At 35.5% G+C, this 23,491-nt stretch overlaps 1 protein-coding gene across 4 annotated transcripts in view; it reads left to right on the top strand.

The window, feature by feature from the left end:
- The window catches only part of IDE (insulin degrading enzyme), a 63,658-nt gene that overhangs the window by 5,625 nt on the left and 34,542 nt on the right, over positions 1–23,491 (top strand). For all 4 annotated transcript variants that reach the window (XM_054071858.1, XM_054071859.1, XM_054071857.1 and 1 more), the window contains exons 2-11: positions 5,057–5,241; positions 6,625–6,832; positions 7,627–7,796; positions 10,999–11,121; positions 14,191–14,303; positions 14,710–14,872; positions 15,417–15,509; positions 16,068–16,159; positions 17,367–17,447; positions 20,270–20,373. In XM_054071858.1, coding sequence (XP_053927833.1) covers positions 5,057–5,241; positions 6,625–6,832; positions 7,627–7,796; positions 10,999–11,121; positions 14,191–14,303; positions 14,710–14,872; positions 15,417–15,509; positions 16,068–16,159; positions 17,367–17,447; positions 20,270–20,373 — 1,332 coding nt within the window. The remainder of the gene's footprint in view (positions 1–5,056; positions 5,242–6,624; positions 6,833–7,626; positions 7,797–10,998; positions 11,122–14,190; positions 14,304–14,709; positions 14,873–15,416; positions 15,510–16,067; positions 16,160–17,366; positions 17,448–20,269; positions 20,374–23,491) is intronic.

Raw genomic sequence — 23,491 nt, 5'->3', positions numbered from 1 at the left:
TTCAGGTGGAACTTGGCATCCCCAGAGAGCCTCACTGGTTCCAAAGGACTGCCTACCTGGAAATCATTAAAAAAATGAGGCCTCAAAGAATAGAATGTAATTTTACTTCAGAGTGCTGTAGTTGGAAATTCGGTGTCTGTTCTGTCTGATACTCTCCTTGTACAAGGGAAGTAATTTTGATGAGCAGGAGGAATATTTAACATATCCTAGTCACTGAATTGGGACACTACTCACAGTTGAAACATCCCAAATCTTTTCCTTTTTCTTTCTAGCTCTATCACCTAGCATCTTGCCACCTGTAACTTTTGAGCCAGATGAAGAATTCTCAGTGCCACAGTAATGCTTTGTATTTTTTCCTGCTGTCTTGGCTTTGTTGTGTCTTTCTCTGTTGCTGTTTTCTGAAAGTAGTATGACAGCATTTCTTTTAATTACATTTTTATTAGGATATTGGCTCTGCAATAAATGTATTGTCTAGTTTATGGATGAATTTCTTTGCTACTGACCATCAGCATTCAAAGCTCACTGTAATGACAGCATAGGATGTAGATGTAGTGCATGTACTTCAGGACAGCGTCTGAACTTGATTTTTGGAATTAAGCAACTCCTCAAAAAAACTACAAGAAATACAGAATTCTTTCTCTTTCTGGTACTTTTCTTCCTATGGTCAAAAGCAGTTCTAGTTACAAAAAGTGGATGGTAATGGATGAGAGTTCTTGTGTGAAACAATGGAACATGGTATTGTTGTAAAGCAGTTGCACTTAGACAATTTAAATTTGCACAGAAAAGCAGTTAGACAAGGGAATGTTTAATATTATGTCTTGTAGTTTACTCCTTAAGAAAAATAAATTGTATAGTCTATCTTAAGCAAAATCTTCTTTCCTAGCTTTTTTATTGTAGTAATGTAGCACCAGGAGGAAGTTAAGCAGGAAGATATGGGTCTTGGTTTTTTGATGCATTGCCTTCCAGGGATATTGTGTAGTTGATCTGCTCTTGCTTTTAGGAGTTGTCTGGTACTGCGGTTTAGTTTGCAGGGAAGTAATTGTGGGTTAATCGTGCAAACCCATTTGAAGTTGAGAATGTTTTACTCACAGTGCCCATTGAAGTAACAATGAAGATGGAGATACAAGTTTCAGTCCTTAGTTTAAAGGCTTAATTACTGCTTTTGACCTTTTGAAAATTATAGGTTTTTCCTGTGCTGTAATTTGACTACCAAGCTGGAGTTAGCGTATGAAGGAGGCAGAAATAACGAATGATAATAAAATGAAGTGGAGGTGTGCAGCTACACAAGACATCAATTGATCTCTCATAAGATTTCACAGAAGCTGCGTAATTTGATGAATCACGTTGGAAAGATGAGTCATCTGAACTAACAGTAAAGTTCTGTGACTTAATGGTGTGGTGTAGGAATAACGAGGTATCAGATGACAAGGAAATTGTATAACGTTTAAAAAAAAAACTTGGAAGTTTATAGTATATGTGCATCTTATGAAAAGCAACTAATGTCTTAATGAGATGGAATATTTTGGCTGAAAATCAAGTTGTAGCTGTTCCTTAGCAAAAGTGAAATTGGGAAATTCAGAGACCTTACTTACTCTGCTACGTACTTGCATGTGTCAATCCAGTAGTATTGTGTGGAAGTGAAGAACAATTAAGAGCAGTTTAGTTACTGATTTTCATCTATTAAAATTAGTATCTGTTCTCGCTTCATAAATTTTACACAGTATCTTAAGTTCAGTAGAGTATTTCGCCTAGGACCTGGAACAACACGGCATTTTTTTTATTAGGTTAGTGCAAAAATAGTTGATATTTTTAACCATCAACTTTAAGGCGTTATATCTCAGCCTAGAATTAAATTTTTCAGTCAAAATAAGACCTATTAGAATCTATGCGTTTTTGCCAACAAGAAACAATTCTGTATATTCTGGTAGCATAGAATTTTGGAGTCCTGGAACTGATGAATTCTTCTGAGGTGTTTTGAGCTGCTGCTTGGTTGTGGAAAACCTTTCCTTGCAGGAAGCTGTTGAGATGCTTGAAAATGTGGTAATCAGTGGCAGAGTGGTCTGATGAGTGAGCTGGGTGAGAGGGAGTTTTGTAGCTCAGTTCTTGCAGCTTCTGCAGAGTCATTTGTGAGATATGGTCTAGTGTTGTTATGGAGAAGAACTGGTCCTTTCCAACTGACCAAGTTTGGATGTAAACATTGCAGTTCTAGTGGATTTTGTTTTCCTGGCAATAGTTTCCTGTGATGGTTTCGCCAGGAGTTAAGAAGTTGTAGTGAATGATTCCACTTGCTGACCACCAAACAGTGACCATGACCTTCTTTTGATGCATTTTCAGTTTGGGGAAATGTTTTGGTGCTTCACCTTGGTCCACCCACTGTGTGGAATGCTGTCAGTTGTGTTATAAAATCCATTTTCAGCATGTCACAGTGTGATCAAGAAATGGATCATTTTTGTTGTGCAAAATAAGTGCAAAGCAAACTTCATAAAAGTGATTTTTTTAAAAATTTTTGTACAGCTCATGTGGCACCCATTTGAGCTTTTTATTTTTCCAGTTTGGTGCAAATACTGAACAACTGTAGAATGGTGAACATTGAAGTTCTTCAACCTCTCGAGTTATTTTGCTTGGGTCTGCTTCAATACTGGCCCTCAATTGTTTGTTGTATGTTGCAGCAGGACATCTCCTTTTGTTTCTGTTACAGAATATTTGGAACCAGTGCTGTGTTCGTTGATGATCCCCTGGCCAAATGTTTGATTGATATTGCTAGCAGTTTCCTCTGCTTTACATCCCCTTTTGAACTCGTACAACAAAATTGCTTGAATTTGCTTTTTCCCTCCCATCTTTAATTTGACAACATAATATAAAAGACAATAAACAGTACATTGAGGTGCCTGTTTTAAAAAGTAACTTTGTATTGTTTATGGCTCTTGCTTAGAGACATTCAGATTCTGATTAATCTTTGATGCTTTCTGTACTCAGTGCTTCCATGTTTTTTTAGATTTGGATTGTAATCCCTGTTTGTAATTTTACTGTCTTTGATACAAAGGTGCATTGTAATTTGTCTATTTAAAAGTTCCAAAGTAATCTTTTTACTTTCAAAAGTACTCAAAGATCTAGTGCTTACTTTACTGATTTTTTTACATATGTATCACCTTCCTCAAGCATAAGTCCGGTTTTACACAAATATTCACTATGCTACAGGTGACAATCTTAATTTTCTATTTGTGAAAGTTTTTCACTGATTCTGCTGTAGACTTTGTGTGCAGAAATTTTATTTCCTTAAAGAGTTCATTATTAACAGCATGTTACCAGCCTCATTATAACACCAATATTGATGGCTGTGTATCTGCTGGCTTCAAGTTGGCTGTTGTTTTTATACCGTGGAATAACATGAATAAATGGGAAGGAGATAATCCAGAGGGACCAGAGGTTGCAGAACTGCTTCCCGTTTTGAGAATGATACGGTATTTTAGGAAGGAGCTTTTATTAGCCGATTGCCTTTTTCATTTGTAATTTTAAACCAAAACCGAAATATATAATCTGATTTTTTTTTTTTTCTGAAGTTGTTTGTTGTGTATCTGGTAGCATTGAGAATGCAGTGGATTTGCTGGCTAGAGAGTTAGTTAAAATGTGATGACTGGAGACCTGAAACAATATGTATGACAAGATGATGATAGTCCTTCGTGTTACACATTCCGTCTGGTCTTAAAGCTTGTATGCAGTCTTTAAACTTAGATGAAGTTCCTTGAACTGTACAGCCTGAAAATGGAAAAGTAAATACTGTGAAACTTCTTGTTATCTCTGTGATGCTGACAGGACCGTACAGTATTTCTCATGCGTCTCTATATGTGTCATGGTGGGAAGTTAGACTTGGATCTGGTTTTCTTTGTAAGTGAAGTTAATTCAGCAACAACTAATGAACCTCCTGTAGGAAGTTACTTGGCAATATGGCAAGCAACACTTCACTGCAGGAAAAGACTGTGTTTGGTTGGTGCTGTATACTTATAATAGGCCCCATTCTACAACCCTTCCTGTAAAGCAGAGTTAGAATTCAGTGGCTGTTACCCACAGGAATTCAACACGTGATAGGCTCAGAGCACAGCACTCCGATTTCCTGTTTCTGGGATGGGGGGGGGTGGGGGGTGTGGTGGGTGTGTGCGCGTGTGGGGGGGGGGGGAAGGGGGGGATATGGCTGGGTAAGTGGGTGGTGGGGTATGTGTGTGGGTGTGTGTGATGGTTTGTTCAGGGTTTTTTTATGTTGGTGGTTTGTTTTTTTAATTTTTCTTTCAATGTGCACCCTAGTGGTTCAACTCTCCCTCCCCAAATATCAAAGTCTGAGTGTCTCACCTTTTTTCTCAGCATTTAAAAAAATAGAATAACTGGTATTCATAGCACTAATCACACTTGTTTTCTTAGCATTTCAGGATTGTACCGTTAAAGAAACATGTCTGTAGCATGTCTGTTAAACCAATAGTAGTTGAAACACATCAGACAGACTGTTCCTGTTCATTGTGTCAATTCTGTAAGGTGTTTGTAGTTTTACGGCAATATTGTAAGTGGTGTCAGTCTTTCTTGCTTGAGTTTACAAATCCAGTTGTTTACTAGTAAAATTTTGTTTATCTGATAATCGCAGAGTTACAACATTTATAATATAACCACCAATTCAGACACATGAAATACTTCGCTGAAGCCTGAAAGTGTGCTTGAGATAGTATTATATACTTGATTTAGTTTAATTCTTATCATAATTGACTAAAGGATGACATTTCTTTATTAGTTTATTTTTCTGATTACCGTTAGTACGAAACTTTAAGCATTCAATTACATAATCTACAGTTTTGTCATGTTGCTTGCTCTTCAGGTTTTTTTTTTTGTTTTGTTTTTGTTTTTGTTTTAACAGCAGTATCTCTCAGGATCTGAATTATACTTTTAGGCGAGTTCTATGAGTTCTGCACAGAACTAGATTTCTTGCTGTCTCTATCGCCCAGTATTCTCTAACATAATATCAGCAGGGCTTAAATAAAAATTGTAAGTGAAATTTTTTCTGTTTTCTTTCAAGGTTTCAAGAAGAGACAAACAACAAAATGAACAATCCTGCTATTAAGAGAATAACAAATGAAATTATCAAATCACCTGAGGATAAACGAGAATATCGTGGACTGGAGTTGGCAAATGGCATTAAAGCTCTTCTCATTAGTGATCCCACCACAGATAAATCTTCAGCAGCACTTGATGTGCACATAGGTATTTAATGCATGTTTTGTTCATTATGCAATTAATAAAAATGCTTTACATTTTGGTACCTTCATTTCAAGTAAACTGACAGGAATGCTATCCAGTTGGCAGCCTAGTCTTTTATTGTAATTTTAATTCTTTGACGCGTCAAGTTGAAAATTATTAGAGTTAATTAAATTCCTGTATTGTACTCTGTGTTTACTCAAGTGTAGCTCAGTCAGTAGGAAGACTTCTTTTAACCATCAAGTTTCATGTTATGAAAGACCTTTTGTAAGTAGAAAAGGGGCGGGTGTGAGTGCAATTATTTCAGACAGCTCCATCTGTCATGTCAGACTTTTTTTTTTCATGTTAAGTTGTTGATGTGTAGAGGTGTGAAAATGCTGTAGTGCTGGAGGAGTTGGAGGACGCTTAAGCGTGCAAACAGAAATACTGCAAATAGACGAGGAAGGCAGTTTGACTTTTTGGAATAGTGGAAGCCTTTTCTTATATTGGAGGTATTTCTCAAGCTTGTGTAGTTTCTCAGATGCTTGGAAATTATGATGCATGTGCATGTTACCTAAGCATCCTTACTCATTACGGAAGTATCCTCTTGCCATGCTTGTAGTTGGGAGCTTCCACTACTGTTGTTAAGGCAGAAGTAGTAGAGTAACTTTGAAAACTTCTGTTTTTTTTTGTTAAGGAGTTGACTGTCACAGATCACTGTCTAGTTCAGAGGATCCCAGATGTGGCTTATTAGGTACTATGAGACTAATAGCCAACTGCAGCATCTAGTTCCTGCACGTGTACTGCGGGAGATGTATCTGTTGCCTTCATCTCTGCCCTCTCTTTGCACGTGGTTGCACACTCCAAAGCAGGAATGCCAGACTCAAACTTCTACATTCCTGGCTTCCATTCTAGCACATTGGCATTGTCTTTTAATCTGTGTGCCTTCACACCTACTAGCTGGTCACTGATAGCTGCTTGTGTTCAGGCAATTATAGGTTATTGCTTGTCTAAACCACGGGATAAGCACCTCCTTAATTGCAGCTGGCAATTGCTGCCTTCTAAGACAGTGCCCTTATTAAAGTCAAGGTATAGAAGTTAGAACATTGTGATCTGCCAGGTCTTCACAGATTGAGTCATGGACTTCAATTGAAAAACTGTCTCTATAAGGCACTGGAGGCTGATCTGGAGAGGCAATTTGAGACACTAATTGGTTCGGTTACTCATTCCAATTTTTTTTTTTTTTTAAGATTGATATTAGTTGATTATAGCTGCACAAGGTGTCTGCTTACATCTATAGAGTTGATATAATCTCCTGAGGCAACATACTGTAACATAAAACACTTTAAAAGACTTAATGTTTTAGTATTACTTTTTATCAGCTGTTACATGAAGTTTTTCCTCCTGCAGGATCCTTGTCTGATCCCCCCAACATTGCTGGGCTTAGTCATTTTTGTGAGCATATGCTGTTCCTGGGAACCAAGAAATATCCAAAAGAGAATGAGTATAGCCAATTTCTTAGTGAGCATGCTGGGAGCTCAAATGCTTTCACGAGTGGAGAACATACCAACTATTACTTTGATGTGTCACATGAACATCTAGAAGGTGCGCTAGACAGGTAAACACATTATTTTAATATTTATTTATATATTGTTATATAGATGCTATTTGAAATAGTGCAAAAGTTTTGTTAGTTTTATCATTATGATAATAAAGTTGGGGCTGAGAGAACTGCCTTTTGTTCAAACTGATACTGGGTATTTTTCAGTTAAGTTTTGCTCAGGTGTCTTCAGCTAGCAGAATTTTTGAAGTTCAGAGGTTGGGCTTACACTGAATATTTTAGGAAGTGTGGGGCACAGAATATGATCTGGAACTTGGGCATTGTGCAAATGCTCTGTCTTAAGCAAATACTGTGCTTCTCATTGGATCATTATTTAATTGATAGCAAAAGAAGGATGAAGTCTAGAAATATATTAAGATGCCTTTAGTAAAGGGAACTCACTAAAATCTCTGCCTTTTGTGGGAGGGGATGGAAATTGTAAGGTGTGTAGTCAGTAAAGTAAAGTGGATTTTCCCTTTGGATTTTCCCTGGATGTCTGACAATACTGATTTGATTTGTGAGATTAAGAGCTGCTTGCAGCTAAACTTCAAAGCAGTAGTAATTTTCAGTGCATGAATTATTTTGCAAGGTCCTTGATCCTTGTAGTATCTTATATGAATGTGGTGTTGTCTGCATGTATAGATAAAGAAGCTGAGAAATATAGTGAATCAATGTCAAAACTGTTACAGAATTTTAAATTCTGCTTAAAAAAATAATATATTCAGCTGTTTTCAGGAGGTACGAAGCTTCATACTTTTCTGTTACCATTTATGTACAGCACTCTTGACTTGAATTAAACTTCTTCTGTTTAGATTTGCCCAGTTTTTCCTATGTCCTTTGTTTGATGAAAGCTGCAAAGACAGGGAAGTGAATGCTGTTGATTCTGAGCATGAGAAGAATCTGATGAATGATGCCTGGAGGTTGTTTCAATTGGAGAAGGCCACTGGAAACCCCAGTCATCCCTTCAGTAAATTTGGAACAGGTTTGTCAGAATACAGTTATCCATCCATTGCAGTTCTGTGTAACTTACATAGTATTATTGTTTATATAAAATTGTTAAGGACAGACTGAAACAATTCCCTTTTTTTTCTTCTCCATACATGTTTATTCTGGTGCTTTATTGCATTTTCCACATCGTAGACCAAACATAAATAGACAAGAACGTAGGAAGCAGAGCGATCCAAGACTTGCAACACAATGATGAAGCTCCCTTTATGATTCTGATAATTACTGCAGTGAATGCTGCTTTCCAGTTACCAGATTTGTCATAATTTGGTACTGCTAAGTCTTATGCATAACAGTGAATGAACAGTGTTTAAATTGTTGTTAGCTACATGCTCTTTTTGTTAACTGGTGTTGCGTTAGGACTGGATACCAGTGAGTAGGTTGAGTCAGATCAGCAAAGTAACGTGAAAATTTCTGAGTAAGAATATAAAACAAAATCTTAAACATAAAACAGAAGAGTAGTAGATGGACAGACGAAACAGCCTTGGACAAATCCCAATATTATGGCTGTAAGTTTTTTCAGCCTTTATTATTTACAGAATGCTTAATAACGATTAAAAATGAACACCCTTAAAGCTCAATTTAAAAACTATTAGGATCCCATAGTTATGGTCAAAACCACAAATGTTTGATGTTTTGGCAGCAGTTCAGAGAGGTGTGGTTTTTTTTTTTTTTTCTTTAAATGGAATAATGTAATATTTTCTACATTAACCTATTTTTGAAACTAGCAAAGTAACAGGGCTATTAATACATGCACTGCACTGTTTGGTCCTCGAGTCTTGATCCTTTATTGGGTCAATAGCTGGTGCCAATATTGGGAACAGTAGAATGGTGGAAGGGTAGGTAGTGGGCTTTGACTGGATTCTTCCTCTGTCTCAAGAAAGGGAAGAATATTTCTGCACCTGTTGATGGAGGCCATCAGCAACGCACTGGTAGCCAGCTGCTACAAGAGCATGTCTTGCTATGGTCACTAATAAAGAGAGGTTGTCTGAAACAGGGAAACTAATTTTATTCCACAAACAGGTAAATTTGAAAATAAAGTCTTGGGAGCCACGTACTGGTAGGCAGGTACGCATCTAAAGTACGTTCTGTAATCTCTACTACTAAAGAGATTGTTTTTAATTTGTATATAGCTCTTGAAAATTGTAAGAGGAAGCTGCAGAAATGGTTTTCTACAATTGAAGGAGGTTTTGTGGCTGACACAAGTGAAATGTTTTCATGGGAGAATTCCTGAAATGTGCTAAAATTCAGTAGCAATGCTCATACTCACCTCTTCTTAGACTAGGCTTTCATTCTGCAGTTATAGCGCATAGCCTTCCTGTAAATCTGACTTTTCAGAAGCAGAGCCCAGCTTTGATGGGTTTTTATTTACTCAAAGAGATGACAACTGTGATATGGTTTTCATGATGACTTCAGCTGGCATCCTTCTTATTGTTTCTTTTTCACCGGGTGAGTTGATATTAGTCTAGCAGAGTACAGGAAAGACTTCAGTTGACGCTTCAGGTCACACCTTCTTGCTGTGCAGCCTGTTTTGCCAGCAAACCTTTTATTGCCTTTTGTCTGTCTAGAGAAACAAATGCACTTTAATCTTCCAGCTTTCATGTTAGGATTTGCATTTTGTCCCAGAAACCCTTCACCTATCTCCCTGGATTAATCTATGTGATGGTAATTCTTCTCCATCGGTACCCTGAACAGTGTCAAGTACTTTCCCAGACACTTTCGCACTTTCTAGTATCCCTTTTCCTACACCGTGTCTTCTGGTTGCTGCCACTTAATGTACTCTAGTACTCCCACACCACAGTTACTGAGCTAAAGCTTTGGCTTTAATTTTAATTCTAATTCTCATTTTTAAACTTCATTTTTACTTTTTTTTTTAATCTTGTTGATTATGTAGGGATAAAGACAGTAGTGTATCTTCTGCATTTCATTTGTCTGCAGATGCTGAGGAATACAGACAAAATACTTTAAACTTAGTACCTTAACTATGCTTTTTAGATGTGCTTTCGCTCACATGAGAACTTTGAAAAATAAAGAAAATAAAGCAATGTATTGCCTCAGGCAGCCTCTCTGTGATGATTTATTAACTGTTGCAGTTGTAATTAGACTTGTATGTAATCATCAAATGTCAGGACAATATACTTATTTATGTAGCTAATTTTGCCTCATTGCTTTGGATTAACTTAAATCTGCGATTATAGGATTTATGCACTGTGTATATGCAGACCAGGCATGCTCAGCCAGTGCTTTCTCTTGCTGTTTTTCCTATAAACACACAAGTAAACTATTCTGGTACTTTTTTTTTTGCCTTATTCTTCCTCCTTGTCTCTTGCCCTCTTCTATACCTTGTGTGATTGTGGCTTAAGAGAGTTACTGGTCTCAAAGTTAATAGATGGAATATTAGTTTACAGTTCTGACCTGTAGATTCCGTTGACCATTTTGTGTGTCCTTGCAGTAATGGGAAGCGGAGATTTTTCTGTTGTTTCAAATTCTTACCTTTTAGTAAACCTGAGTTCTACTTTGACTACAAATGCGGAGTATGTCCTTAGATTAAGTTATTGAAAGCTTGATGTGATGTAAAGATTGCGCTAATTAACAGGAGGATAACTTAATGGAGAAAGTTTGGTATCTTCTGCTTATGGGTTTATTCAGGGAGAGTAGTGGTTCTCTTCCCCTCTGTTCCTCTACTGCAGCAACAGCTTAACTGTTTATGAAGTAGAGGCTGAACAGACAATTTAGAAATTATGTTTGTAAATTAGTAATTGTTTCATATAATATACTAGCCTGTGAGATGTGGCACACAATGCCACAAATAAATGATTTCACATAGTGATTCCTGTGATGGGAGTTTGTGCATGGGAGTAAAATGTACTTGAAATGTGCCAATGAGAACCCTTTTTCTTCTTCTGATTTAGAGCCTGGGACTACATGTATTGCTTCAAAATAATCCATTCAAATTAAAAATATTAATTGGGAAGACTAAAACATCTTTGGTTCTTTAGGAGTGTGCAGAGAGAAGTATTTGTTGTCTCTGATAAGCTGAGAGGTTGTTAGTCCACTTTGCTTATTATGCATAGTAATTATTTTAAAAATTACTATCCATCTGGAAGAAGCAGATTTCTTTATTTATATTTGTCAACTCATAAATGTCAAGTATTGTTAACTTCTCTTTTATGTTACAGGGAACAAACTCACTCTGGAAACTAGACCAACCAAAGAAGGAATAGATGTAAGAGAAGAGCTACTGAAGTTCCATTCTACTTATTATTCATCAAATTTAATGGCTATTTGTGTCTTAGGAAGAGGTGAGTTGTGTTCTATTGGTTGAGTAAGACTTCACCAGTATTTGTTTGAAGAAAATGAAATGTATGCAAGTGTCTGAAAAATTTAAAGAAGGGGAAAAAAGTAAGACTTGTACAGACTGACCAAACATAATTTTGTGTTTAGTGAAGTCTCCAAAGCAACTTGCAATGCATAAATGTGTTTATAAGCTTACAGTAGAAAAAAAATAGCTGATAATTTTAAAATTTATTCGTAAGTCAGTGGTTGCTGTCATTATGTTTGTTGTATGAAGACTGATGCCTGTGTGGTTTCAGATGTTGGGAGGGCTTCTGATACTGGTTTCATATTTTACACTTCCACTACAAAAAAATTCTATGTCATCAAAAGATTAACATAATGTTTAGATAAAAGTCTTCACCTAACTTTTCTTCTGCATGAGCTTAACAGAGGTTCCAACAGCTTAAAGTCTCCCACAGTCAAGATCATCTTTACATAGGTTTGCCAAAACTTAACAACCCTGTGTGGACTAGTAGATATGTAGGTAATATCACCAGGGCTTAATGTACGTCATGTATGAAAATGCCTTGCTTTTCCTGGTCGCAATGGAAACTTCCTGCAATTAAACACTGTAATATTGATACCCTGTAAATATTTTTTAATATCATGGATCTATGATTATTATTTGAAAGAATTTTTTTCCCCCTTTTTTTTTTTGGTTTATTTTATCTGAGCAAAAGAAAACATAATTTTTTCTTCAAAAGCATTTATTTATTAATTGAAGGTAAATAGATATTATTGATTAGACCTTAAAACAATTGAATTAAAATTCTCTTCCTCATTTAATAGTTCTGTTTTCAACGTTTCCAGGTGTCTTTTTTTCCCTTGAAGTAGTTCTGTGCTGGACAGGCAGTGTTCAAGGATAGACAAGACCTGCATTTCAAATATCAGTAAAATGTAGAAAATAGTCTTAAAATCTATTACCTTTAAAACATTTCTGCATTTTGCATTTATGTGTTTTACTACAAAACTCAAAAAGTTACTTAGTCAAAGCCTGAATTTAGGTGATTTTAGTAGTCATTTTCCACAGCTGAATTCTTTCAGTCCGGGTTGCTTTGTGAATAGTTTAGAAAAAAATAAGTGCCTTTGAAACATCAAACTTTGAGATTTTTCTTTTCAATCTTATAAATAATTTTTGGAAGCTAACTCTCAGGCTTTTTATTACTCTGTTTGTATACAAAATGCTGTGCAACTACCTTTATGTATTATATTTAGTTAAGTAGTTGTCACTGTAATAATGAGATGCTATTTGCATCTTCATTTCCTTGAAAAGGCACATACCTTTTCTCACCCTGTTTTGTTTGAGCAGGAGGATTATAGAATTGCTTTCCAGAAGGCTTTATATTAATGACTGATTTGGCTATTTGAGGATGTGCCTTTAGCATCAAATTTGAAAATTTACAAGTTCCTCATTCTTCATTTTTTTTTTTATTATTATTTTTGGGGAGCTCCACCCATAAAAGAGAAACTGTAGAAAATAAACCTTATTGGCATTATTCCATAAACTCTTTCCTGAAATACCTTGCTATCAGTGTAGCTGTACTGGTAACTAAATAGTTAGAAATTATATAATATAAATATGTGTTGAGTAGCATGCTGCAAGTTCCCTGTGGCCTCTGTACATTGTGCATTCTGAAATAAATGGATGTCTAAAGCTATGTGCAGCCTAGTAATTCTCTGATTTTCCCACCAATTCGTATATGTAATATAAACCAAATAAAAATGTCAGTAAAAAGAATAGGAATATAATTTCTCTAGTAAATAATAATAAATATTTAAAATTTTGCTAAAATTAAATAATGAAATTAAATTACTTTTTTTATCTAAACAAAAGAAAAATTCACCGAGTAACCATAAAACAGCTTTAATGCAGCAGTTCACCTATAGACTTCTAAATGGATACTTCTCTCGTAAGAATCACCCTGGCAACTGGAAATCTGTCCTAAGGAAAACCCTCACTGTAGTTGTAAAGCTTAAATTAATGTGTATGTTGCTTACACAGGTGAAAAAATAGTGTTCATTAATAGAATTATGTGCAGTTCACAAACTTCTCTTATACAATGATCCAGCTTGATTTGCATTCAATTTCTTTTTTTCTCTCTCCCCTGCATTGTTCTTTCAATGTAGTGTAGGAGCACACATATGTTGAGTGGGAAAGATTCTAAATCCAACTGCGATTGTTTTGACTTAACAAGGTGACCACTTTTTGAAATCTATCGAGGATTAAGGTTGTACTTTGAGACATACAAGAAACACCCCATTTTTACTTCAGTGCCCACCTCTGAAAGGCATGTGCTAAAAAGCTTGGTTGATGAGTCTCTTGTATCATACTCTCACTTTGAAAAATGCCCCAAATGCATTTCTTTAAGCAAATAACTATTTTGAAGCCAGTATTTCAGCAGAAGCAGTGTAGGTCAGTTTAGGTTGATTTGTGCACGACATCAAATTCTGTATGCAAATGGTCTTCCTCTTGGTTTTGGAGAGTACTGGAGTCATGGACTGAAACTAAAATGGATGTAAAAGTAGAAGTGCTTAAACAGGTCACACTGTGTGAAATTTTGGGATACTGAGGACAGATGACCCTGGCTCACAGTCTATGTAAAGTACTGGCAGTGAGCTGAGGCTGAAGGAAAGCCAAGTTTGGGTAAAGATGCTTTCACTCTGGAAAACTTGCAGCTGTCATTCCATAACCCTTAAGCTTTTTGTGGAATATTTATTTTTGTAAACGTTCAAGATCTGCTGTGTCTTGTCTTCAGTTCCAGCTTAGATTCATCAGTACAATTTAAAAATGTTCTTTTCAGTTACAAAACTTACTATAATCATCATTGAAGCCTTCTTTAATAAGCATGGTGCTTATAGCATGTTATGGTTCAAAACTTAAGTATTAATATAGATTTCCTTTCTGTAATTAATGATCATTATACCATTAAAACTACTTTTCTGTATAATTCCCGTTTCCCCCAAAAAAACAAAATCCAAATTTGTCAGAGTCTTCATATAATGATTACACTTTTTCTAATGTTTCTGTATTATAGAATCTTTGGATGAGTTGACTTGCTTAGTGGTAAAGTTATTTTCAGAAGTAGAGAATAAAAATGTCCCTGTACCAGAGTTTCCTGAACATCCTTTTCAAGAAGAACATCTTCGGGTACGTATAGAGATACCTCTTCCAGCAGGAGTGTATACCTTAAAAGATATTTTTGTTTCACTAATACATTATGCACTTCAGTACTTTTGTATCAGTGTCCATGTTAAGTTCCTTATTTCTTAATTTTCAGCCCACTTTTCCATGCTGAGTGTATTTTGTATACGTTATAGTAAGAGCTGTACAATTTGTTGCAGCTGTAAGCAAGTGAGAGATAATTAATCATCTGTTTGTTTGCATAATGGATGGTGAAAATGTTGCCCTAAGTTTTACATACCTTTCTTTTGAGATTTTGTTGGTCTGTTTGTAATAAAATGTGCGTGTGAAGGGAACATGTTGTGTGCTCCTGAGAATAATAAAATAGAGTTTCCTTTTGTTTATGGATCTTATTTTTTTTTCTCTCCCTCAGCAACTGTATAAAGTGGTACCTATTAAGGACATTAGAAATCTTTACGTCACATTTCCTATACCAGACCTTCAGAAGTACTATAAATCAAACCCTGGCCATTACCTTGGTCATCTGATTGGGCATGAAGGCCCAGGGAGTCTCTTATCAGAGCTTAAAGCCAAAGGTAAGTCCTTTGATGGTAAGGAATTAAAAATTTATTTAATAGAGAGGTTTTTTAAAGCTTAGGTCAATTTCAAGTGAAATCTAGCTATCTATGTTCAGTTTAAATCCCCCAGCTGTTTCAGTAAGTTGGTTTACACTTCATTTTTGTTTATGTGGTGCTTAAAAATAAATACCAGACACTCTGACTGCTGAAGCTATTACTTCTTGCAATTCCCATTATGCACCCTTGTTTGGAGAGTTACGTGAACTTTTTCATAATCATCTTGTCTCATTTTGTCAGTGACTTAGAGACTACTGTCGGGTGTCTTAATGTTTGGAAGACTACAAGAGGGTATCTTCTGCTATTTTTCTTTGTATTACTGTGCTCCAAACTGAAATAAATTATCCTGTAATCAAATGATCTTGAGTTTGTCATATCACTCTGAGCACAAAATCAGATAGGTCTGACTTGTGTTATGTTTAACTGGCACTGGTGCTATAGGTGTTCAGTAGCATAAATTGTTGCAGATGTATTTATGTAATGTGTTTGCTCTTTGATTTCATAGGATGGGTAAATACTCTTGTTGGAGGACAGAAGGAAGGTGCTAGAGGTTTCATGTTTTTCATCATTAATGTGGACTTGACAGAGGAAGGACTTTGTAAGTGAGGCATTATACCTGTATCCCATGTTATTCCTGATCCGATGGGTTTGTGTTGGTATTCAAAGAGACTAATAATGTTTATAGCTTGAAAGCTGTTCTATTTTTATTAACTGGTTATTCCTCTGTGGTTAGATCCTTTCAGTATGCTAACACACTTAATTTAACATAAGAAATAGGCTTGTTTGAGGTTATATTAAATTTAGGTATTTCATTAAGTATTTTGAAGTAAATTTCTTTAAAAGAAAAGTTGTTAATACCTTTGTGTGCTACTTATTCATACTATTCAGACCTGAGTTAAATTACATTATAAATCAATATCTTAATGTAAGACAGGTTCAATGCAGTTCTTGGAATTAGCTGGGGACCTAAACATGTATCTTAAATTCATGTCTCAGAAAAACATGTTTAACTTTGCCAGTGGGATTGCAGATTTATTTAAATATCTTGATGTACCAGGGTGTAATTAAAAATAAAGCCATACGTATTTGTGTTCATCAGAATTTTTTATTTGTGTAGAACTGAGTGAATTATTAAGGAAGTATTTTTTCTTTTCAGTGCATGTTGAAGATATTATTTTGCACATGTTTCAATATATTCAAAAACTACGTACAGAAGGACCTCAAGAATGGGTTTTCCAGGAGTGCAAGGTACAGTGATTGGTACCTGGAATATGCAGTGGTCCTATCTTTACAAATTTTTGGATTATGAATAGAAACAGATTGCTTGGCTGTGGGAATAGCCTTTAATAATTGTGTGGTAATTTAATTTTAAAGGTGCAACGTGACACAAATGACAAGTGCGTTCAGAATGTATTGTCTTTACGTAGATGTGAAATTCTTTTTTTAGAGCTGTGAGTTGACATTTTATGATAGTATAATGAAGGTGGAGGAAGAAGTAGCTTACGCTGTCCACAAGGATTTTGCATAACCATCCTTAGTCTTCACTGAAGGTGGGGCAGGGGGAGGCATTTGCTGTGGGAGTTAACATTGAGTTGGAAATTGAAATGGCTGTTATTCTACTCCTCTCTACTTTCATGTATCAAATTGTATGGATGAGATTGTAAAAGCAGTAGGCTTTTAATCTGCTGTTCCTTCTCTCACCTTTTTGAGAGCTGAACTAAAACTTTGAAAGAGAGAGTTCCGTCCTTCCATCTCATCCTTATGTCTTTCTCTTGCTCCTCTTGCCTCACAGTCTCAGGAGTGCTGGGACTGATACAAGTCAGAAGATCTGGTAAACTAGTTTGAAAACCATGTTCTTCTGTGTTGATTTTCAGCTAAATTGTTGAATTAACCAGACTCTCTGTGTGGTTTCACAGAACGATGAGCTGTCCCTTTCGTTGCATTTGTCTTTCATTCACCCTTGGCGTTGTATTCTAAGAATGATGTGTTCTGTTTCTGTGGCTAAGACAGCATAAGGAAACATGCTTTTCTGTCTCTAAATTTACCTTTTGAGTGGCTGAATAAAAGGAACAGAAAAGTAAGAGGGAAAGACTTCAGTTCATTACCATACAATTAACATTGCACTGGAACACGATGTATTGGTTGTAAGGAAGTTGATGGGTTTTCAAGCTATCAGAAAATTTAAATATGTGAGAGAGAGGACAGATATTTTAGTGCAAACAGGACTTAAAAGTTGTATGCATAACAAGTCACACTGTGAGACTATCTGAAATGGCATGTGAGTTTTGTGCAACTTGAATATGCCTGAAAGCTTTTGTTAGGTAGCTAACTACTGCAAAAGGGGTACAACAAAACTTCCGTTTCTTACTTTATAGAAAGGAATTAAGTAACCAATAATTATTCTTAACACAGTCTCTAATATATGCTTTTCAACCCTTCTTACGCTGTTTCCTAGGATCTAAATGCTGTGGCATTCAGATTTAAAGATAAAGAACGACCACGAGGTTATACGTCAAAGCTTGGAGGAATGTTGCATGTAAGTGTGTGGGACTTTTTTGTTTATTTGGTTGGTTTTTGTACAGTATAGAAATAATTTGGTAGTGTGTTTGATTGTACTCTTTGTAAGTACAGATATTTCCAAGGGTCCTTTGCACTTATTGAGCTTGGGAAGCTACTATCATGCTTCATAGATCTTAGTTTTGGCAGTCAGTAAGTCACATTTCCTTCACTCTCTACCATTTTATGCTTCTGTATTTCGTAAAACAAATTTTACAGTAACTGGAGTTGCTATTTGATCTGTTGCAGTGTTTCTTAAGACCTGTGTACCTCGTCATTCTGCACCTACCTGACAGCTACATGTTCTCTAGGGAAATATTAGAGAAATGATATTTTATCATAAAGCCAAGCACTGTGTTTCTAAATGCTTCCATGGTTAGCAATGTTGAAATACTTCAGTCAGCAGAAATGATAATTTTAAGATAGCAAGTAAGACATTTTTTACTCTACTAATGTGATTATATATAGGTACTGGAAGAATCATCGTGTAGGTTATAATTAGTCTTCATAATCCTTGTAAAATTCAGTTCGCTCACTTTGCACTGAAGGAAGGTTAAGTCATTTTTTTGTCTAGGGAAATTCACACAACTTTTATACATTGCAACAATTCTCCATTACACAGCTAATGTCTATATCTGCTGAGAGGCATTTTTTGTTTCTTTGCAGGAATTCCTGTTAATGCCGCTACACCTTTAATTTGTAAAGTCTAAAATTGCAATCTTTAATTCTAGAATTGTCTTTGTTTGCTGAAAAACATTAGACTTAACCGAAAACATTTAAATGTATGACAGTGCTCCTATTGGGATGCCATCTCTTGCTTTTGTTCTGTCAAATGCATAAAATCTCTTTAACAAATGGACTTCTAACTTCAGGAACAGTCTTTCAGTGGACTGTATTTGTTGGATCATTCATGATTACAATTACTGCCTCCAAAAATCAGGCCAGGAAGTTGCCAGCAGTGTTCCAAAGAGCATTGATTCAGGGCTTTTTTTTTTCCCTGTGCTTTTCTTTTGCTGTGCTTTGTGGTATGAATGGTAATTCTGATTCTGCTGTTAGTTGCTTGAACACTAATAGAAAAAGAACTTTTCTGGTTCTCTTTATTGCCTTTGAATCATACTATAGTTATGCTTTGAATTAACCAAGCTAGAACCTGGTAACATGTACTAGCTGTTTTTCCTAACTTGAAGAAGAACTTGTGTATAAATTAGCATCAGTAAATGTAACGTCAAAAGCTGTTGTATGTTTACCAAAAGGAATAAAACCTCCCTTTTTATTCAACAAAACAGAAGTTTCTCTTTTTAAAGCACGTTTGGGTTGGTCTAAGGTCTTGCTGTCAAATTTTATTTATGTTTTATGTGTAGGCTTGATGTTTTCCAGGTAGTTGTTCCATGGTTTGCAGTGCCCTTTTTCTTTTGTGTTCTTAATTGTATCATTTTAAAACTTAATTTTAATCTGGTTTTCATAGGTAGATTGTTTTAGTCTATTTTACTTAAATTGTGCTCTGACCTTGCTAAAAAATAATCACAGAATCACAAAATGGTTGAGGTTGGCTGGACATCTGGAGTTTTTGTCCAACCCTCCTGATCAAGCAATACAAAAATAACAAAGTCACCAAATAAATTTCACGTTCAATTCCAGTTGAGGGCAGACTGCTGCCTCTGTTTGTAAAGGAAATAAAGCATAGACTTCTGGTCACTAAATCTGTATTGCCTTGGTAAATTCAGATTAGTAGTGCATAGATTACTTAATCTCCTCTACCAGTTTCTTGGTCTGCGTAGGCATTTATGCAGACTGCAATTAAATGAGCATTCTTCAGTGTATAATGAATCTTTTGGACAAGGCCTTTCAAATTCTGTTAAGGGAATTAACATTTGAATTTTTTGTAACACTAATTTGGTTCATCATCTTTGGTCTTCGCCCACCCTGGCCCTTTCTCTTTTCCAAAATTCCTTGTGTGAGTTACTCTGTGTTCTGGAAGTCATTCCACTGTAGTTCTGTGTGTGTTCTATGTCATTGAAAATGATGATAGTTCTGGTGAATAGAAGTACACCTGTATGGCAAACTGCACGTACTTGGTGCTTAGATCACCTGGTATTGTTCCCTTGGAAAACAGATGCTTATCAACAAAGTTTTCCTGTCAACCACTCTAACGACTTTCAAAGGAATTTTAACTGTGTTTTTTTACTTAAATTCCCATGTGCCTTAAAGAGATTTTCAGTTTCATACTAAATTAAAAAAAGTTAGGTTTAAAATTGTGTAGATACGTATTATGCTCTTAGATAATTGAAATATACTTTCCTTTCGAGTACTGTAAATAAAAATTGAATTCTTAGGGAACCCTCAAAAGCTTTGTGGGGTCTATTGGGGGTTTATTTTTTCTTTATGTTTTGTTTTCCCCAAATGCACTCTAGTGAGTACTTGGTGTTCCTTTATCTTTAAAAATATCCTCCAGGGGTCAGCATTTACCATATTTTTTTTACTTTTGTTACTTCAAAACAGTGTTTAACTGTGGATGACTCTTTATATAGAGAAATGAAATATTTCAAGAATAAAGAGTGGTAATATGTTGTATAAGAAATTATATAAAACAGGTGAAATATGATCGCATAGTTGAAGAAATACTCCATCTTGCTAGTATTTAAGAAAGAGGTTTTAAGACATCTATGCACTTCTAACTTGAAATTACCAAGGTAATGTGGATTTAGTGACCAAAAATATACACCTCTATTTCCTTTACAAAATAGTAATCTTTTCATGCTCAGTTTTTAATTCATCTACACATTTTTGGGTTTTGTCTTTTAGTATTATCCTATAGAAGAAGTGTTGGCTGCTGAATATTTGCTTGAAGAATTCAGGCCTGATTTAATAGAGATGGTACTGGATAAGTTGAGACCAGAAAATGTTCGGTAAGTTAAACTGCAGTAACTTGTATTTTAACCCAAACATCATAAGAAAGCAGATAAAATCATGGAAACAAATTCTTAAGTGTCTCTTACAGCTACAAAGTAAATATCACTGAAAAAGAGCTCATTGTTCCGTGTGTTAATGTCTCTGCTGCCCACTGAAAACAAGCACTCTTAAGTATTTGCAACTCTTCCTGTTCAGACAGAAATGTCCTTTCAGTCCTTTTTATGCAGGCTGTCTTTCTCATACTGAAATTTTTTTTAGGAAGATGCTTACTCAGAATAACTCAACTGTCTCTGAGAAAAAGCCTAGTAAAATTATCCTGCCTCACTAAATTCTTTGGACGTTTTATATGCAACGCTCTAATAATCATAATTTGGAGATAGGTGTGGAAATCTGTTAAGAGGATGTTTTTTATCTGCTGTATGTATTTTATTTTCCCTATGGAGAACTACAAAACTTCATGCAGATTAGCAGACCCCCTGAAAAATACCAGTTTATGTGGGTAGAAATAGCTGTGTCTTTAGCTCCTAAAACCTCTCAGGCTTGCAGAGCTTCACTTTGATGTGAGTGTGACCATGCCGCACATGTGCTTTATCTGCAGAGTGAGTGTGTTGCAGTACAAATTTTAGGGCTCAGTAATTGGTCAGACTTGATGTTGAAAGGAAACCTCTTTCCTGTGTTTTTGAGGATTTTCAGTTGTCATCAAAGTGGAGTAGAATAGGCAAGGCCATAAGAACCAGTGTACCTGATGTCTAATTGAGTATCTAAAGAACAATAGCGTGATCAGGATGAGGGATACTTTAAGAGGAACTATGGTTAGCTGTGAGGAACTGGTACTTCAGAGAAGACTGGGGAGAGGGGCTGGATTGGAGCTGCTGGGGCTGGATTTTGCTGCAGCAAAATTTTCACAGCAAGTACATAGTTATTCATTCCTTTTCTTTTTCTTGAGTATGCCTAAAGTCTTATGACCTGGCTAGAGGGATTACTGTACACCTGAATCCACGAGGAAAAGCTTTGCTTTTAATCTATGATTAAAAAAAAAAAAAAGTTTAAAAAGAGCATCTCATATGTATGGGACTGTATTACTTTGTGGATCTCCGTATGTCTCTGCTTCTTATCTATGTAAATAATGTCTCTTGGGAATATTTTAAAATATGAAATTGTTTGCTGTGGAAGAGAGACTGTAGTAGTTGTATTTATTTAGAGACAGAGGTGGACACTGGAAAGAGAAGTCAGGTTATATGTTGAGCAAAAAAAAAAAAAAATACTGAATAACCATTTCTTAGTTGTGCTCTGCATGGAACAGGGCAGAGGTTCAGTAAGACAATATATAATTTTTTTGTGTCTATTTATATGTATGTATAACACAGGCCAATTTAATTACTAGAAGGTTGCATGGGCAACAGTTGTACCAGCACTTTGGAGCCTGAATTTGTTTTTTCAATTTGATTCTTTTAGTAAATCTTTTGTGTGTATCATAATAAATTGTAATAGTAAATTAGTAATGTAGAAGTATTATTAAAATGTATGGTAAAACATAAACAAGCTCTTGCTTGTGATTCTGTGTATCAGTCTTACTGTGTTTGAATACCTGTTTATCAGTGTTTAAGAAGCCAGATAAATGATATAAGAAATAATGATTGTAGGGAGAGTCCATTTCTGGATATGTTCTACCCTGAAATATTCAAACAGTGTTGGATATCGAAAGACACTAAATCATGCATTCATATATTTCTAGAGCTATATATTTCATCCTTCTGAAATTGCTGTGAATTATTTAAAAGTTTGGGCATGAATCTTCACTGTATTTGTTTGTATGACAAAATCCCTCATATATTCAGCTTAAAATGCATGATACTTTGTTTTTGGATAAAATTGTATTATAAACTGTATTTGCAAATGTCATGGGGTTCTGATGTTTCTAGGAGTGTATAGTAATGATAAAATAAATACGGCTGCCTATGTCAGTGACAGTAGTTGCCATAGTAATTAATGTCCTTTAAGGAAGAGCCTATATCTTTGTGTGTGGGTGTGCATCAGTGTGTAATGTGTGTGGGATACTGCAACTGAAGCTTGAGTATTTTGAGAGACCTATTTTGAACAAACAATACTTTTGAGGAAAATTTTCATGGTCTCTTTCCTATTGTATTAAATACTTTTATTTTTTAATGTATTTTCATGTTGATCTATTGCCCAGCTTCTTGGAAATTTGATACAAGAGCTCACCTTTAACATAAACACTGGTTTTAGGGATTTATCATTATTTTTTTTGTATATATAAAATATATATGAGAGCTTAACCAAATTCCACATGAATTTGAAGTTTTAACTGGTTTTAGAATTGTTTACAGGCCAATAGGTAAACAATTTTTTATACTGATTAAGTAAACAAGCTACAGGTGCATGACCAGAGCTGGTGTTCATTGTAGCTTCACATAGCTTTAAAATGTGGCTCTTAACTTTACAAGTAAAGGGTCAGTATTGTCTTAGGGAGAGAGACCTTTAGTGATCTGAGTCGGTGTTACTAGCCAGTGAGCTTCCAAAGCATCTGCTTGCTTGAATTTTCGGAAATTGCTAGAGGAAATTAATATATGTAAATACATTTGTAGACTTTTAAAGCTTGTCAGATGCTGCTGGATGTCACAGACCTTTCATCAGTCCACTGTGTTACCCTGTTGCTGGCTACACCAGCCTTTTGACACTCCCTTCCAGGTGACAGTACTTCTGTGTAAAATAGCCGTAGTTGTTCAAAATTATTAGTGGGAGAAGGAAAAGTGCAGAGAGTGTAGGTAGAGGGAGAAAATCCAAGTCTGTAGAACGTGTTCAGAAGCATGAGAATAGCAGTAACAGTTTTAAGAAGAATTTAGACTGTTATGTGATGTGCTTCTTTCAAGTATGTAGTAACAACTGTTTCATAATGTTCTTTTATTTTGCTTAATATAAGCCCATATTTGTACTTGCTGTTGCAATTCTGTTCCTCTTTGTTCTCAGCTTTAAAAAAAAACAAAACAAGAAAAGTGCAAGATGAGCAAGAATCTTACTAGAGAAAGAGGAAAAAGCAATTCTAAAAGACAAGGAATTTAGCTCTAACTTATCTGAAACATTATTAACCAAGGA

Source organism: Cuculus canorus, chromosome 7 (genome assembly GCF_017976375.1).
Source record: "Cuculus canorus isolate bCucCan1 chromosome 7, bCucCan1.pri, whole genome shotgun sequence".
Classification (NCBI taxonomy): domain Eukaryota; kingdom Metazoa; phylum Chordata; class Aves; order Cuculiformes; family Cuculidae; genus Cuculus; species Cuculus canorus.
The sequence above is the reverse complement of the archived record's forward strand: the minus strand, read 5'-3'. Positions and strand labels throughout refer to the sequence as shown.